The 19,750-nt window shown below is 43.5% G+C and overlaps 1 protein-coding gene across 1 annotated transcript in view; it reads left to right on the top strand.

Moving 5' to 3' along the window:
* LOC124272907 (beta-1,4-glucuronyltransferase 1-like) overlaps positions 1-19,519 on the top strand; it is a 38,893-nt gene extending 19,374 nt beyond the window's left edge. The window contains exon 2 of the mRNA XM_046708139.1: positions 19,165-19,519. Coding sequence (XP_046564095.1) covers positions 19,165-19,359 — 195 coding nt within the window. The 3' untranslated portion in view covers positions 19,360-19,519. The remainder of the gene's footprint in view (positions 1-19,164) is intronic.
* Positions 19,520-19,750: the final 231 nt, after the last annotated feature.

Below are 19,750 nucleotides of genomic sequence, written 5' to 3' on the forward strand. Positions count from 1 at the left end.
AGAATTGCACTTGCACAGTTCCGCTGCAGTTCCCATAAATTAGCCATTGAAACTGGCAGGTATGTAGATATCCCAAGGAATGAAAGACTGTAAAGTCTGCAATTCTGTACTCGTGGAAGTTTATTATAATCTTCCCCAGACATATACCCAGTTGAAATATTTTTAATTTCCAAAACTGGCTAAGATTAATATACTTATGCCTACTCAACAAGAATTTGTCATTAGAAACCTAGCCTGTTATATCCTCCATGCCTCAAATATCCACCTCAAGTATGTATACCTTGTATAAGTACATTGTAGAGTTATGTATCACTGTATATGGACTGTTATATCTTCCATGCCTCAAATCTCCGTCTTAAGGCCCTTGAATAAGTACTTTGTAAGATTATGTATCACTGTATATGGACCAAGTTGTACACAGGGCTGATGGCCCACACCACTGTACCAAAATAAAGAACTATAAAAAGCATAATAGTATGATTTTTCGGCACTCTGTAGGTTAAAAACATTTCTCATACTGGTTCGTAGTTTTGACCTATCCTAAACTAACACATATATTATCAATCTTCCTGTGTACGGCAAACAAGTTCATTATACTAACTGTAGGAAGTATTTCTCAGTCCACAGCCGATCATAGACGGCATCATTGCAGCAGCCTGTAGTGCTGTCGTGTTATCTGGCACGGGAATGGTGTGCAGGACAGTGCCGATACAGCAAAAAACTCAGTTGGATCTCAGGCTGGCTTTCAACACATTTGAGAAGTCACAATGTCGCATTGTCTGAAGGCTATTGAATATTCCTGGAGAGTTATGGCGTCTTCTTAGTACACAGCTCCCCAGGGGATGTGTTTTGCACCACTATTTTTAGATGGAGACATGCAACTATGGATTTCTTTAAAGTTCAATGTGTCTCTAAAACCTCTTGGATATATAAAAAAGACGGTGCTGTATTGATTATGAAGACATTCTGTCCCATGGGCCCAACTTTGCCAGTATGGTATTGGTGGATATTGATGGTAACAATGTTTTCTTAAGATGCTCTTTCTTGTCTATGTTTTGCTTTCTCATCTGAATAGGAGGCCTGTGCTTGTTCACTTCATCATCACGAAATTTCAAAGTATTTCTCAATACTTTCATGGCGGAACTACCCAGGGTGCTGGGATATTTAACTGTGTTAAACTAACCCACACTTTGGGCTTTCTGACCTTCGCCACATCACGCAACTGTCGTTTGATCTTTCCAACGTGGTTATTGGAGAAAGATGTCAAAGAAGCAGGAGTTTCAAGAGGTCTTTTCCCGCGCGTAACTGAACTTTGTGCACGCTTAGGTGATATTTCAAATTACCTCGGCTGTTATCATGATGAAATCTGAAGCGCGGAACTTAATAGAAATGAGATGAATAAAATTTCACCGATTTGCTCTTCCGTTATATTAGTCAAACAGGGTCTCGGTGAAACTGATTGATTACAACGTACTGGAAGCGAAACTCAATTCTTGAACTAGTTGGGGGTAGCATTGGCGTGCGTTATACAGGCCGTAGACACTAGAAGTCAATTACGTGGTCCGCATCTGCAATCGGAACTACACACCCCATGCATTCAACTCTCATCCGCGCTTGTTCATGTTAAAAACAGGAATCGATATTTTAACAAAATCTCTTCCTTTGGAGAAGTTCTAAAGTCAAAGAAATCGACATCTTAAGTTCCATTTTCATTATGAGACCGCTGTTTCTAGTACAGTGTCAAATTGAACCAGGTATATTGTTTAATCCTCGTGATCTCACACTAAGGGCCGTTCACCACATAGCAAGATCACGTCAATATTTCATGGCTGTGTTACACTGGTCAAGTCCCCAGGGACCTCTCCACAAGGGACAATCAATACGTTTAAGCACATGTACTGTCATCACCTCTTAGGGTCCCACTTGTTTTAGAAATTCTACCATAGGGTGTCATGTAACCATTTATCAAGCTCACATAGAACTGGCAAATACCCGACTTATAATAAGAGATTATATAATCTTTTCCTGTTTGCCATCATAACATATAAATGCATTTATCAGGGGAACAAAGACATCTGCTGTGTTTAAACTTGGTAAATGACATACGAAAAGATCGTTTGCTATGTACTTATTATACTGGATTCTGACGTCGAGCAGTGCTATGTCGTGAAGGCAGCGGAATCTCAAATAGATGTTACAGATTCTTCTATTGATCTGTTTGCCGATACAATCTTGTTATTCTTACATTGGCCAGATAACACTGGATGCAAGGAATAGAACTCATGTAAATGTATATTCTTCCAACTGGGGAGCAGACTGACATTATCTTTGCGCACAGGTTTGACACTGTCCCCACCTCCACATTAACACGACTTAGTGGACAATCTGCAGGGCGACCAGTACGCCGTTTGTAAGCGTTTTCTGCAACTACCACATATGGCTGATATTTGCACATAATCCACAGGGATTGAAGCATTATTATATATTGATGGCTTGTCGATTAAGGCTTTGTTCAGAAGTTTAGATTTCGTGCCCAAAGCCGTGTAGCGGACGTGTGTTTCGATCGTTGACATAGCGAGTTAAGCCTCGGCCTAAATACCCGCCGTCAAGGAATCCCTGATGAGCTCCTTCTTAATGCCTCCCGAGTGATAGGGAAATGGTGATGCCGAATCCATAACCGACTTTGGTCTTCCATGTCAGGCAAATACCTCCTTCATGCCTTATGTATTTACAGAAATATTGATGTTTTGATTTACGTGTGTTTCAAACTGCATTAAACCTATAGCCCAAGGGCAGTATTCTATGATTATTATGCGGGGCGACGAACGCTATAATTATGTATTTGCAGTGGGCTGTCGGTTGTTGTAGAACCAGTAATCGTTTCGTAAGAGTACCCATACAGCGGGATCGCTAGTGCCTATACTGTGTGCATGGCGGCGTGCTATAACTGTTTCCGAAGGTGTTTGTGGATTAACGAAGTTCTGACTTCCGACTTCAGTGTACACATGAAATTTATGTGTTTTGCCACGCCCATGTTCGCTGGCGACGTATTGGTGCCCTATCACTTTAACAATTACCTTACATGAAGTCTCTGCCCAGATCCTAGAGAATATATTAAAAAGTTTAACACAAGTCTAGAATTATTGACCAAATTCAGATTACCTCCGCTCTAAGAAAGTGGAGAATTGTTTTGCCCTCCTTGTGGATTAATTTGTATTTAAGTTTATTTCAGATACGAAATGTCAGTCTATCTTGATCGTTAAGAAGAATCCGTACGACCGAAGTCGCCGGAATAACTGGAAGTGTGGACTGAATAGAGACGTAGCACTAACCTGTCAATCAGCGCATTGTTTTGGCGCAGTGCACGTGTTCGCGCATACCACGATAGTGTGGCTGGTGGAGGAGCTGTTCGTGATATGTTCCACTCAGCACATGGTACTGCCCGTTTCAGAGGAAGTCGAACATATAGAAATGGACTTGTGCTATTACTCAAGACAAACACGCGACGCGAATTGAATGTCGATTGCGCCAGGCGTCATGGGATTAAACTATGGACAGGAAATATGAATATGGACTGATGACTCGAATAGATATTTTTGTGAGCGATAAGACGCGACGAGGTGCAGTGCTTTAGTAAGACAGGCTAGGTTTCTCAAAGGGACACACGTCTATGTTCAGTGCAGAGTTACGTCCCATAGTAAGACAGGCTAGGTTTCTCAAAGGGACACACGTCTATGTTCAGTGCAGAGTTACGTCCCATAGTAAGACAGCCTAGGTTTCTCAAAGGGACACACGTCTATGTTCAGTGCAGAGTTACGTCCCATAGTAAGACAGGCTAGGTTTCTCGAAGGGAGAAACGTCTAAGACCTGCTCCAGTTCAGGCTTTCCTGCCACTGAATAGAAACACTCCGTACTTCAACTCATACAATGACAAACCAAACTAACTCACACACTCTAAGGTCTTCCAGATGAAGGGTTTTCATACGCGTGATATCGGGCGATAGGAAGCTGCAGTGTTACAGCCGTTAAGTCAGACATGGCTACCTTGACTCCACTCGTCTGTCAGTACAAAATATCAAACTTACTCATATTTAAGAAATGTTGAAACCCGGAAGTTCACGCGACGCTGACATCAAATACATCGTTACGTTTCCACTCCTGAAGACATTTCACACGTACTGATATCACTACGCACACATGTACTGGTAGTCTCACAGTCTCAGAACCACATTATTTTCCCTACTGCCTAGCCCTCCATGCAATGCTAAAGCCCTCAATGAAGCAAGTCTAGATGCCCTTAGGTTCAAGAATTTCCCGTCACACTGGGGCACCTTCTTAATTTGAATTGTTTATTTGTTACTGGGGCTCCTTTCTATTTAAATGGGTTTATTTGTTACTATCAAAATTATATATTCAAAGACAAAGCGTTAGTCTAATGTACAGGTTTGGTTTGGTTAGAGTACTATTATATATATATATTGACCCGTCACATTGTCCAGGTGCGTGGAGTCAGTCTGGGCCGAGTTATCTGGTGTTGGGGTAATGCCCCGAGAATTGGGATTGCTTTAGCACCTTCGATGCTGCAGACACCGTGGTGTTGCCAGATGATTTCTGTTCAGTTTAAAGAGCAGTCATGACGACCTTCCCAGGCTAGTGTGAGTAAACATCTCACCCAACACTCAGTAGGTGCCCCTTTTCAACCCGAGTGGGTCGGGACCAGTGTCCAGACTTCTACCTAGTCCACCTACATATCACATGTCATTGAGTGTATAGATGACACAAACCTAGCTTGGCACTGTTAGGGCGATGCGTTAGTCAGCTGGAGACGGAGAAATCTCACTAATGTTACTGCAGTAATGTTAAATGTGACGTCGCCCCCGTCTTATTTGCTGTCAAAGACAATGCATTCCTGTCACTCTGTAGCGACATATCAGATTAGGAACCGTGTGCAACCTACTCAGAGGACATTTCCGGAATCAAGGAGCAAATGGGATAAGACACATCATCTTCGAGTATTACGTCTGTTCGCAGTTGTAGTTTTACATAGATACACATTTAGTTTCATGCTGTAGCGTCTAAAGTGTTCGAGTCTTGACCAGACAAACCGGTGGTTAACAACATGAGCAACGGCCCAAGCCGTCGTGTTACACAAACGTTGAGATCCTACCCCCAAACCCCCAAGCACCTTTGTAGTCAAACATGGGACGCCGTTGTCTCAACGTATCAGTGTTGAGTTCTCCGGACAGCACCACTGTACCAGGCTTGCTGCCCTTCCTCAACATGAACAATAAAGCCGACGTAACCACCAGTACACTCTTCCTTCCGAAACGGTGCACCAAATGATTCTGTTTGATCAAAGGAAATTAGGTCCTACTCCTCTGGTCTTGTTGGTGGTAGAGATCTGCGACGTCAACGTGTCCTCGTTAATAGCTCCGCTGTCCTTGTAATACGGAAGTCCTATAAATATACACCAGTCTCTTGTCCCGTGATCTGAACTAACTACAGGGCATCGGTAGTTCAGGAATAATGACTTGTCTAATCTGTCTCAGGAAGCAGTCAGATGCAGTGACATAAAGCAATCGGCGACCAGGGCTCGGTATGGCAGAACGGGATGCCACAGCACGATAAATAGGTGGATAATCGTTTGTGGAGATTTATTGTAACCTTTGGCGGTTTTGCGTGGAAATAACAGAGGGGAGGACTGCGGCATGTGATGGGCCCAGCCGGAGGCACCTCGCTACTTGATTTTACTGCAGTCGGTTGGCAATGTAAATATCTGCCATTACACACTCATCAAAAGCTTCCGCATACATCGGCGAGTGGTGTTTACTGGGTTTGATTGGCTGTCGGAATCACTCGCGCATTAGTTTTGAAAGGGGGTAAATTAGAGATATTTTTATTGTGGGACATGAACTACTAGGAGGTTAGATAGCTTCCCCGCAGTTCTTAGGGACACCCTCTGGTCATCTCCGATATGAGGCGTATGTTGGCGCCGCCATTTTGCAGTCACAGGGAGCTGGGGCGGAGCATCCCTCTGTAGACCCACACTTCAGGTACCGATGTACCTTTCACTGAAGATGTCGATGCGCAGGTCTTCAGTTGCATTTGTGTTGAAGGCCCTAAAACGGGTAAAAGTGGAGCACAGTTTTTGTTAATTATGAAATGACAAAACTTGATTGGATGCAAGTTGAGTGGCTTCTGCGCTTGCGCTCCTGCCCGGTGAACCTCCTTGCACAACGATATAGTTACAACTAATAGCCGTTTTCCATTTTGAGATTTGACAGAATAATAGTGCACGATTCCAGCTGCCTGCTGCCCGGTGGCGGGATGCTGTAGAAGGCTCGTCTTGGTAGAGGTGAGGCAACATATCTACAGTCAGGGGTATAGGTTGAAATACACGTTTCAATATATATATTGTATATGTGGTGCGTCCCTACATCGGTGAATCTCATTTCTGTTGGTGAAAGTCGATGGCGATATATGGTCAGATTGAGCCCGGAGAAAAGGAACTTTCCACATAAAACCAAGAACGGTTCTAGTCAAATGTATACGGTTACCATGGTTACAGCTATTTTCGCTACATATGATGATTACTAGTTTTTATGGATGTATGTATAAATGTCACCTGCGAGACGTGGCTTGATTGCATCTGTAAGATGCTACCTTTTAATGTCTTCTGTAACCATTCTGTGGACCGTATAAACAACAGTAACGAACAATACTGATGACTGTACGTTTTTCCTATGCGTTAACAGCACCACACGTACCTGCCGGTTGTAACATATGACATGAAACATATAACACCACAACCTGCCTGTTGTCTGAATAAAGGGGTGTGCTATAGGGTTGCAGCCCCGGTGACGCTGTGGGTGTCATTAGAGGAAGTACATGTGTCTGTGCATCAAGTATCGTGATTAGGATGATGGTTACACCACGAATGTTATGTTTAATGACATGCAGTTTCAGATAGCTTGATCGTGATGAGGGCATATTATTTTGTGAAAACTCGATCCATCTTGTTTAGTTCACCATACCATGAAGACAAATGTAGGTTCCTGGTATTGAAGTCGCCAAGGACCACCAAGACCAGTCTACATTTTCCAGGGTTTTATGCCTTCCATTTGTTGGGACAAACATCATTAACCAATTGGCTCCAATGTCATAGTTTGGAATCGTGTGAGGGGGCTTTGATGACCCAGTCTTCTAAGGCGCCCGTAGTTGCATCGCTTGGGAACGTCAGGAACCTGTGTTCGTAGGTTCAAATCCTGATTGACCAAGATTATGTTTGAGGTTTATCAGCAACATTCCGGTAGTCGTTGGTTCCACTGTAGTAGCCTTGGGTTGTCCACCCCGTCATGCTGACACGCTGTGACATCAGGGGAATACTGTCAAAAGCGGCCTTAAGACCACCTCACTCACTCGAACCACGTGGAAAGACTTCAAATAGCCGGCCATGTATGCAACGTGGGGATGGTTATGTCACTTCTAAAAGCGATGGTTTCGAGTTGGCCCAAGATATACATATCATAACACAATGAAGATGGACAACGGATAATGGGGGCTGCACAGAATCTTCTTACTTTGTTAACTTCCCTTGTACGACACATCCCGCTCGTAATGGTTCAACGTCTACTGCAACGGCTGTGATTGGACTCAAGGGCGCACATTATCTCAACAATCAGGAGACTGTGGAATTAACAGGTAATCCACTACCGCCTGCCTGTCATAGACACTGACGTTATTCATTAACTCGTGTTGGTTTAGTCGGACACAAGTGCTATTCTTTATCATGTAATTTCCTTGGATTCCAAGGGCAGACTGGGGCCAAGAACCTGACTTCCGAATGTCATCGTTTCACATACAGGGCTTCATAAACATTGATGGGAGGGGTGTTCGCTGATGATTGATTCTACTAATAAACTGGGGTAATGGCTTGGGGCTGCATCTGTCTCCCATCTGGCGCTTGGCTGTTTTTAACTCCCCAGTGTTAGAGCGCTGTGCACAAGCCAGGGAAACAAACTGACGATAAAAGCAACGAAAATGTATTAAACATCAACAAAATACCTTTATAAGGATCGTAAAGACCAAACATTGTAGAGTACCTTTGCTTGTTTCGCGCGCCTGGATCCTCGGGGAAAACCATAGGCTGCAAAGGCATATATATATATATATATATATTTAAAAGCAGGACTACGCGTCTCAGTAATTGCAATCTTGCAACAGTGTATTTTTGTGGCAGGCAATAGTTTTCATCACAGTTTGGGAAGCATAGTTGTTGGGTGTTGGTCTCTCACACCTGCTACACTTAGTCTGTCTCACAGTCACTGAACCGCATTATTTTCCCTACTGCCTAGCCCTCACTGAAATGCTGAAGCCTTAAATGAAGCAAGTCTAGATTCCCTCAGGTTCTCCTATCTCACGGGGGCTCCTTTTCAATTTAAATGGGTTTATTTGTTACTATCAAAATTGTATATATCCAGGGACTAAGCGTTGGTCTACTCAGGGAGACTCTATAAGGAGTAGAGTATCCCTGGTCTACTGGAGTACTGACCCACCTGACACGTTGTGCAACAAGGTTCGAAGCGGCGTGAAACCCTATTCACTGACCACCCACGTCAGCCGACTATTCAGTAGCCACGTCTCCTTTGTGGATCTGGAGTGTAATGGTCAAACACTGCTCGACAGAAAACAAATTAGGAGGTTGTTACTTTAACACGCAGGGACTCTAATATCCTCGTCGCAAACATCAAGGACAGTAGGAGGCAAAAACACGATGTGATTGAAAGTAGAACTCCCCAAGATCAAAGGCGTCCAGCATGCGTTCATACGGAAGGAGACTGACTTACATAGAGCGGAGAAGAGCTCTCAACCCAGCTTGTCTTCTCACCTACCATAACAAACCGTAGTCGTGTTATAACAACAACGGTCGTGACGTCATCATCCCGGATATTGTCGTGGAGATCTAATCCCGCGGTTAAAATTCGACTGAGGAATGACAAATGTCCGTGATTGGTTATATTTAGCATTAGCAACTCGTATTTGAAGAAAATAAACTGTTAAGATGTATTTTAAAATGCCGTTGACCAAGGTCACATACCCGCTGTCATTTGACTTCCGCTTCTTACCCGTTTTGTGACCACGTGATTATATATCGCTAGCAAAATTGATATTCACCCGTTTTCCGATTATTTACAATGGCCTGAATGGTTTGTAATATAAATATCAACACACATACCAACATCTTCGATAATAAATCATGGCTGTAATTCGCTATTCTGTTGCAAGTGGCGAGGTCCGTCTGGCGTGGTATTCTCGCTCATTTCTCGAACCCTTTCCAAATTGACGGTCCGGTTACCATGTCTTGATAAATAGTTCCGCCATTACCACATTTTGTCGTCAGAACGGACTAACATCTTGTTGACATGCTTGAATGCCTGCCCCGGTGGCGTGGGAATTTGATCAGAATGCCATTCACCGGGTTTTCTGGTCCATACTCAGTTATATACTACCCGTGACGATCCGGGGTAAAAAGGATTCTTCAGCTTGTCGTAAGAAGCGACTGACGAGATCGGGTGGTCAGGCTCGCTGACTGGGTTGACACGTATCATCGTATAACGTATAACAATTATCAAGATCGGTGCTCCTGATGTTGATCACTAGATTGTGTGGCCTGACCGCCGCGATATAACTGGGATATTGCAGAATGTGGCGTTAAACAACAAACAACATTCACTCATTTATATACAGGCCGCTGACACTGGTATGTGAGTGCCGCGTTAAAACCGGCAATTACGAAACTTTAGCGACGTGTGAGCATGTTTTCTAGGACCGCCTTCAGATTGTACGTGATGACCTTTGACAACTTAAGGCGGTTATATTCTGGTCACCTACACAGAAATTGTTTCTTATTATTTTCTTTGAATTCCTTTGTGTCTTGATGGACATTCGTCTCAGCATCAAGAAGACGAGGAGTCAAGTGTCGGAGAAGCTGAGGAGTAGAAGTTCGTGTATCGTAAGAAGGGGACAGTGTGTGTTCAGGTACAATACACTTCTACCTGGCATCAGAAAGAACCCCGCATCCCAGCATCAGTATATGATGGGTCAAATGTGATTGGTCCATGGATCACTGCCCTCCTAATGGGATATCTAGTGTACAATAATAACGGGACCAGCGATCTGTGTCCATAGCGTCGGATAACCGAACCTTTGTATACGACTGTCTGTGAATTATGTATGTAGCATCCATTATCTTTAACAAAGTCTTTGTACTACATATTGATTGATGCTGATTCTCGGTGAACGGTGGTTCGATTATTAAGACAGTTTGAGCCTTGGCATTTTGTATACATGGGTTGACATCGTCCTCGAATATACAGTTTAAAGTATTTGACGTGTTGTTAATAAATTACACGTAAAGAAGACCACATTTTCTACAATGGTGTCTGTCGGGGTAGTTGTTATTGATGTCAGCGTAAGTGTTGGTATAGCTGTCGTGTTCAGTGTCGGTACAGGTGTCAGGGTAAATGTCGGTACAGGTGTCAGGGTAATTGTCAGTACAGGTGCCAGGGTAAATGTTGGTGCAAGTGTCAGGGTAATTGTCAGTACAGGTGCCAGGGTAAATGTTGGTACAGGTGCCAGAAAAATGTTGGTACAAGTCAAGGGTAAGTGTTGGTACAGGTGTCAGGGTAAATGTTGGTACAAGTCAAGGGTAAGTGTTGGTACAGATGTCAGGGTAAAGCTGGTACAGGTGTCAGGGTAGATGTTGGTACAGGTGCCAGGGTAAATGTTGGTACAGATGTCAGGGTAAAGCTGGTACAGGTGTCAGGGTAAATGTTGGTACAGGTGTCAGGGTAAATGTTGGTACAGGTGTCAGGGTAAATGTTGGTACAGATGTCAGGGTAAAGCTGGTACAGGTGTCAGGGTTAATGTTGGTACATCTGCCAGGGTAGATGTTGGTACAAGTGCCAGGGTAAATGTTGGTACAGGTGTCAGGGTAAATGTTGGTAGAGGTGTCAGGGTAAATGTGGTACAGGTGCCAGGGTAAATGTCGGCACATGTGCCAGGGTAGATATCGGTGCAGGTGCCAGGGTAAATGTTGGTACAGGTGTCAGGGTAAATGTCGGTACATCTGCCAGGGTAAATGTTGGTACAGGTGCCAGGGTAAATGTTGGTACAGGTGTCAGGGTAAATCTTGATGTAAGTGTCGTGGTGGTGTTTGAATAGGTGTCGGGGTCTGTGTTTGTATAGGTGTCGTAATTGTTGGTATAGGTTTCGTGGCACGTCTTGATAGAGGCGTCGGTGTTGGTGTAGGGATGGTGTTGGTAGAGGTGTCTCAGTAGGTGTTGGTAACACTAAACACATGATGCATTATCACTGAGCCACGCTTACGTGACTTTGCTTAGATACGACCATTCTATATAAGAATAATTTCCTCAGTGATTACGGACATTCTGTTTACAGTGCCAACCTTACTCTCACCTTGTGACAGCAATAGTCCTATGTTCCAGGATACACTAGACGCATTGCTTAACATTTGTAAATTGTCCACATCGGATTCGATATGTCACTCGGTGTTAAATAGCATTTAACGAGTATGACCATATTATAAATGTCAAATCAATACAACAGTTTTTGCGGAACTGTGTTTCTAACGACATGGTTGTGTTATTTAAAGACCGCCATCATACAGCTGGAATATTGCTGAGTGTGGCGTTAAACAAACATAGCTACACTGAATGTGTGAGGTGTTGGAGCTACCGTAGGGCTGGTGTATAAAGCCTCTCTAGTACTCATACTCTGTACAGCCACATACAACAGTAAACATGAAGAATATCCTTTGTTTGCCTACTGTGATCTAACAATAGCCGACGCTATGAAGTTGTGTCCTTCAAATATACCGCAATGTTACATCCATACACAACATCCAGGCTCCACAGATGTCTTCCATCAAGCATCTTACCATGCCTACATCCCATGCACGGCATCTCTCCTGTAGTGTTACTAGGCAGGCATATCGCAGGTTGTAGCACCATCCACCGAAGGGTCAACGATGTCGGTACCTTGCACATTTCATTCCTGATTTCCTAGAGCGCGGGCAGTGTAAGCCTACCAAATCATTTTAGACTGAATATGACTTAATTTTTGTATTTATTCTCCGGGTATTGGAGACGGGCTATCCTTTGACGTACCAAATCTGTATGTGCCTCTTCAAAACATGGGCGTTTACCCTTTAGACCGCAGTCATTTAAACGATGAATCTGAAGCCCTCGACATATTTCTGGAACAGACATACACTATGTCATACAGTGCAGTATATCTCCATGAATATTAATTACTCCTACCGAACTGGTGGTCAACGCGTCCGGCTTTCTATATGTTTAGAACGTTATGTTTCAATGTGCCTTTTGTAGAGGGCTTACCCTTACTGCTACGGTTAGTATACGTGCATAACAACCGCTGCTTGTAGGGGGCGACCTAGCCTGTCTCACTGTCCCTGAACCCTACTATTTGCAGTTACGCCGCTTACTGCAATGCAAACGCCCTAAATGTTGCAAGTCTGAGAGTTTCCCCAGATACCTCTGAATCTTAGGCCATATATAAAAATATTCTTGTTTCTCATTACCGCCCGAACCCGAAATTCGACCCAACCTTAAGGTTTATTTGCTATTTTTTACTCTAGAGAAAATGCAACTTTGTGCATGAATTTTACACCCTTCTATGTTTTGATTTTCTATCGGAGAAAAGGCGTTAATTTCCACAGATGTCAAGGTTGTTTTTACATAAATTAAAATAAAATGTAAAAATAAAATCCGCCCGCCCTTCCCATATTTTTTTTAAAGTGATGAGGAACAAGAATATTTCTATGTGGCCTTACCTCACTTTGTCACTGGAGCTCCTTTTCAATTTAGATGTTTATTTTGTCAGCATATTATATATTCAGTGATCATGTCTTAGTCTAGAGACATGGATGGATCTAGTGGTCGGGATGGGTGGTTCAATTGATTACGTAATATCGAATTAGGGCGGCGTTGATCGTTGTACATTATATCGATCTGTCGTTCGTGTGGTCCAAACATGATGACCTCATGGCCACCGTCATATGTGATGTGATTGTTGAGTGCGGCGTTGGGCAACAAACTCTAGGACACAGACCACTTTTGTGCAGCTGGAGTCTTACACTCACAGGCAGAGGATATGAGGATTTCACACTTGTTGAATGTTGAAATTCGTTTACATCAGATGTAAATCTGTGATGTGTAAATTCTTCAAGGTTGTGATTTCACTTGTGGTGCATGTACTATTGGAGATACGGCGTTTTAGACATACACGCTGTTTGCAGTTTGCGATGTTTAATCTGGGAAATGACATTTGGTGGTCCTCCCGGACCCAAGTGCTCTTCTGAATGTCGGGTTAAGTAACAGGAAGCAGTACTCGCTGCCACTGTTCACATAGCTGATTGGTCTAGCCACCCTAACCAGCTTACCTTCACATCTACACCTCATACTCTCAGTCTGCTCAGTCAACATCCACAACCTGCTCCTGTGGACTGTTAACCACGGACTCGGTTGACCTTATCCATGTTATCGGATAAAACCTAGACTGGAGGGTGTGAAGGAATGGCCATGGCTGTAATCTGATTAATATTTTATTCGACTGTAAGCGACTTGTCTAAGGTAGGGACCATACTGCAGACTGAAGGCAACCCCCGTGTGACCAGACGGTCCCTTCGCTATACAGGTCACCCTTTTCGGAGACTCTTTTTAAGCTTTAAAACGTCCTTTGCCCTTTAAGCCCTAACCTCGTTAGATATATGACAGGTTGACTTCCAGACTGACAGGAGTCGTTGTTGACACCGAATCAGACGCACCCGCGTGATAGTAGCAGTTGGATTTCTGATCAGGGATTGATGTGTTGTGTTCATCAACTCTCGGCGTTAACACTACTGTACAGGTGAGGTGAGGTGAAATTGGGTTTTACGTCGTGCCTGAGAATATTTCACTCATATGACGACGTGCATGCGTGTGTATGTGTATGTGCGGCTGCTTGTACTAGCCCAGACTTAAGCTGGTTTTATAGTGCTAGCCCACTGAGATACCATGCCACAGTGAAGCATGAATACCCTACTCAGACACATTATACTGACTCCGAGCTGACCAATCCTTGTTGTACCCATTAATGCCGAGCGCCAGGCAGGGACCAACAAGTACCATATTTTAACGTCTTTTGGTATGACGCGGTCGGGGATCGAACCCGCGACCTTCCGCTCTCCGGGCGGACGCTCTAACCACTACACCACGGGGGCGGTCCTACTGTACAGAGGCCCATGGACAATGTCATTAGTGGAGGCCGAATCTTACATTACTGTTGGCTCACCACCACATTGAATGTCATTCTCGAACACGCACGCGTATTTTACACACCGACTGCCGCTCAGGTCCCACGCTGTTTTATCATGTCGATGGCACATGGAACGGATATGCGTTTCTTCTACTATTTGACATTTCGTACAACTTATTACCAGAAGATATTAAAAGCTGACATTTAGAATAGTCAGAATGCTAGGGTTATTTAGAAATGGAAGTTAAACCAATGAAGAGTTAGTTGCCAAAGAATGAAGGCAGAGCCTGTTGTCTGATGTTTCCATGTCGCCGCGGCATGTGAGTTGGACGTAAAGTATATTACGTTGTTGTATGTGTCCACGAATTGCAGCATCTCTCAGATGGTGCCTCTCGCCAAGAGACCAGGCGGAATAAATCCCTTTCACCGCTTCATAAGAGCTGATAATGAGGATCGGATGCTAGCAATGTTTAACCTGACCGAATGTATGTCATCGTGCCCCAGGTGGGGTCAAAGGGTGTATAACAAGATCCACAGTGCTCTAGTGCCGTTAAGCGCAGGACATGAGTAGACGTTTGTCTATCAGAATAGTACCATACAACCGGTGCAGGTCAACGGCCTTGATATGCGACCGACTATTAAATCGCTTATTGGTTGTCTCACAGGACAGCTGGGCACATTATACCATAGTAGACGTAAGGCGTACAAGGTTTCTCAATAGGTTCATTACTGGATCTGTTCCTATTGCAAGAGTTTTCTCATTTGAGGTTTAAACAACAGCGGATTTGTACAATCACCGTACGTCCTAATATTGATTCTAGCTCTGTTACGTAGTTTCTTTGAGCTAGGAAGCTTTCTTACCAGTGATAATTGCTGAACTCGTGAAAGCATTGGGAAAGTTTTGTTTAACCCAAGGGCCTTAGCAAATATTCTTATTTCGGCAAATACTCGTTGTTTGAAGTGACAGGTTACGCATTTCAATCAAATTAGTGCAGTACCGCTGCCGGACCAGCCTTTGTGTCTCGCCATCTGTGTGGTTGGGGCGAGGGCAATACATCAGACTGCTGCAGCCCGCTTTGAGGCGTTCGAATAGTGAGAGTAGATGGACTGATTGATTAATTAGCACATAAGGAGAAAGAGCTCAAGGTTGTGGACTGTTTTGTGAGATTTCTACCGGAAGTGATAGATATTCTTGCAGGGGTTTAAATGTCGTTTACTGTTGACCTTATGGCTCAAGTCTGTATCACCAATAACATTGTTATATGACCGCGCTTACTTTTTACGCCAGTGATATTACATCTAAACCTTCCTGATTCTTTCCTCTAATGTAATAATGTTGACATTACATACGCAAGGAAAACGACGCTAATTGGTTTTATGTGCGCTCGTATAGGTTGAAAATTGAATCCAATCTTCCATCTTGTGTATAGATGTACCGATGGTGTTACCAACGTTTGTTTGGACGCCAGTGGTTCCTCTGGCCGCGAATCAGAGAGCCGGAGGAGGTGTCTCCACGGAAAACCGCAGAACGACAAGTCCCAATATTACGTTTCCTAGTCGCCTTCCAATTTATGGTTGAAATCATCAGTTCATGTCATGGATCAAGAGTAGGTACTGAATACCGTGATATTGATGTGTAGTGCAATGTATAGTTATTAATGGAGTATGGTGGTCACTATATGGCGGAGATGCTGCCGATGTGATGACAGATTTTAACTCACTCATAGATGCATGATCATGTCCCGGACATACTTCACACTCCTGTGCGCTTGTATGAACAGCAATCGTTTGTTCCGTTAAATTTAAACGCGCGCGCACGCACGCACACTAACCATAGCAAAGCAACGTATCCATATCTTCTTTTGACTTACTTTCTGGATACAATGATCCTCCAGGAATATTTGAATGGCAAATCTAAACGCAAATAGGACGATAAACTGCAGTTTAATCATTGAAGCAAACATGGCAAAAATAACTCATTTTGTAGTGCTGATAACTATGGTCGTGTCACTTTAACAAATGTGCAGTCACTTTCAACATTCTGGCATGCAATCATCAAGAAATCCCATAAGTATCAATAAGCGAGAACAGTGTCATTTGCCAACTGGATTAACACCCCTGACCCTCCTCCTCATTGACTGTATCTTGGCTGACGTGGAGGCAGTCATTCCCGATATAGGGCTTGTTCCGATACATCAAGATTTTGATCAAGATCTCCCTGGCGCATTCTGCGGACGTTAGAAATCACCAACGGCACGAGCACGATGTCGGCCTTGACACCAAGCCAGTCCTGCTGCCTTGGGGATAACAACGGACGTCTGATAGGTCGTCTGGCTCTATACCCGCACGATTTTAGGCGATGTCGGACCGTTCTTAGGTACAAACGTCGATGTGGAAGCCACTGGAAAGGATAAAGTCTTGTGATTCTGAGAAGGGCTGTATCCTCCGTGGGAATTGCCACTCGTTTTCTACCTGAACACATTAATTTGCTGATGTTTTCTGGCCAATCGGCTGATCAACATCAATTGCAATAGCCCTTAATGACATGCCAGCATTTCGCATACCAGTAACTTGCCACCTTTAAGCAGTTGCCTCGAATTTGCTTATCAACAACCGCATCAATTGGTTTTCCAAGTTACTGAGCTGTAAGAACAGTTTACTGAAACTTGATATTTGCTTAATGACGGGTACACGTATTGCACGTGATGCTCGCCTTGGATCGTAGCACGTGCATATCTGAAATTAATGCATGAGTCGCTCGAAAGGTCAATATAATCATCGAAACATGATTGTGATATGAAAATATTGGGGTTAAAAATCATAAATAACTTTTCCACGTGTATATATTAAGGCTTAAAAGGGTACTTCTATCCTTTTAAATATAAACAATATAAACTTGAATATGGGACTCTCCTGAATGAGACGCGGGTCTTTTAAACAGGAAATTCGTATAGCGTTCGTACTGAAATAGCTGGGGGCACGGAACTTACTGGCGTAAGGCCATCTCCTTTTCCAGAAGACAATTTAATGCCATTACTTCGGAAGTTAGGTTCCTAATTGTGTGACACAGGCAGAAAATTTACATCAGGTTGGAGGTCGTAGCAGGCATGGGTGTCCCCAAACCCAATGGTTGCGACTGGTACTTCTTGATGTGAAATCATTTCCGAGGACATGGCGAAATATATTGGTTGCTTCTGTTATTGCAAACACCATTTTTAGGAGGAATAACCGTTATAGAATCGACAAAGGCTTATGACACTAACGTCCATATCCAAGTGATGTCTTGAAATACTGTACACACTATCAAAGTCAATGAGACTACAAGGGGACAGTTTGTCGACATGCGGCTATGAAATACTGTACACACTATCAAAGTCAATGAGACTACAAGGGGACAGTTTGTCGACATGCGGCTATGAAATACTGTACACACTATCAAAGTCAATGAGACTACAAGGGGACAGTTTGTCGACATGCGGCTATGAAATACTGTACACACTATCAAAGTCAATGAGACTACAAGGGGACAGTTTGTCGACATGCGGCTATGAAATACTGTACACACTATCAAAGTCAATGAGACTACAATGGACTACAAGGGGACAGTTTGTCGACATGCGGCTATGAAATACTGTACACACAAAGTCAATCAAAGTTGTCGACATGAGACTAATGAGAGGGGACAGTTTGTCGACATGCGGCTATGAAATACTGTACACACTATCAAAGTCAATGAGACTGAGACACAAGGGGACAGTTTGTCGACATGCGGCTATGAAATACTGTACACACCATCAAAGTCAATGAGACTACAAGGGGACAGTTTGTCGACATGCGGCTATGAAATACTGTACACAACATCAAAGTCAATGAGACTACAAGAGGACAGTTTGTCGACATGCGGCTATGAAATACTGTACACACTATCAAAGTCAATGAGACTACAAGGGGACAGTTTGTCGACATGCGGCTATGAAATACTGTACACACTATCAAAGTCAATGAGACTACAAGGGGACAGTTTGTCGACATGCGGCTATGAAATACTGTACACACTATCAAAGTCAATGAGACTACAAGGGGACAGTTTGTCGACATGCGGCTATGACATACTGTACACACTATCAAAGTCAATGACTCTACAAGGGAACAGTTTGTCGACATGCGGCTATGAAATACTGTACACACTATCAAAGTCAATGAGACTACAAGGGGACAGTTTGTCGACATGCGGCTATGAAATACTGTACACACTATCAAAGTCAATGAGACTACAAGGGGACAGTTTGTCGACATGCGGCTATGAAATACTGTACACACTATCAAAGTCAATGAGACTACAAGGGGAACAGTTTGTCGACATGCGGCTATGAAATACTGTACACACTATCAAAGTCAATGAGACTACAAGGGGACAGTTTGTCGACATGCGGCTATGAAATACTGTACACACTATCAAAGTCAATGAGACTACAAGGGGACAGTTTGTCGACATGCGGCTATGAAATACTGTACACACTATCAAAGTCAATGAGACTACAAGGGGACAGTTTGTCGACATGCGGCTATGATGGAACTGTACTAACGTTTACTTCGGCGTTCACGATTGTTCAGTTCCCATCTCACATAGTTTTTGGTTCCCCGATGACGATCGTGTTGGTGTTCAGAGCTGTGGTAATTTGAAGATGTGTTTAGTCAAACCATGAACAAGAACAATGTGTAACAGTAAGTGTTGTGTATACAGTTTTGTTTCTTGCTACTTTCGGCGAGTTACAAATCGATTTAAGAAGGAGCTGTGTTGTGAACTGCGATGTGTTTCTGTTGCAGGTGTGCGAGTTACACGTGTCCGGCTACCAGTTCGTCGTGCTCAACAATGCATTCCTGGCCCACAGTGGCTTCAAGAGGAGAGAGGAGTTCCACGCCTCGAAGAACAAGGAACTGACCAAGAACAAAATTCTGTTTGGGAAGTTTAAGGATGAACTGAAGGTTAAGTACCCGAACTCCACCAGGACATGTTTATGATGTGGCGGTTGTACATGTACCTTTGCTTGTGCAGGGTGTCTGCAAGCCGTTCATGTTCCACAACTATCAGATATGTGTGGGTGCTACATCGTCTCCAGATTGCGTTTCCTGGTTACGTCCAGCAAGGTTACAGAGGGGTTATATGACGATATCAGTGCTAGGGCTGGGACGGGTAGGAAAAAATGGAATCGAGTACCCGCATGTTCTTACCCGAATCGGAATCGAGTACCCGGAAACGTCAAGAATAAAGCGCTTCTGTCAACTTTCTGAATATTCAATCACGATTTGACAGAGATTTTTATAGAAAACATGAAAGGATGGCAATAAGACATTGAAACTGATCTTAAACTACTTAATTTACGTCTGTTTAACTGATACAAAGAGCAACACC

This window comes from Haliotis rubra, unplaced genomic scaffold (genome assembly GCF_003918875.1).
Source record: "Haliotis rubra isolate DU_JTF1 unplaced genomic scaffold, ASM391887v1 Scf174, whole genome shotgun sequence".
Classification (NCBI taxonomy): domain Eukaryota; kingdom Metazoa; phylum Mollusca; class Gastropoda; order Lepetellida; family Haliotidae; genus Haliotis; species Haliotis rubra.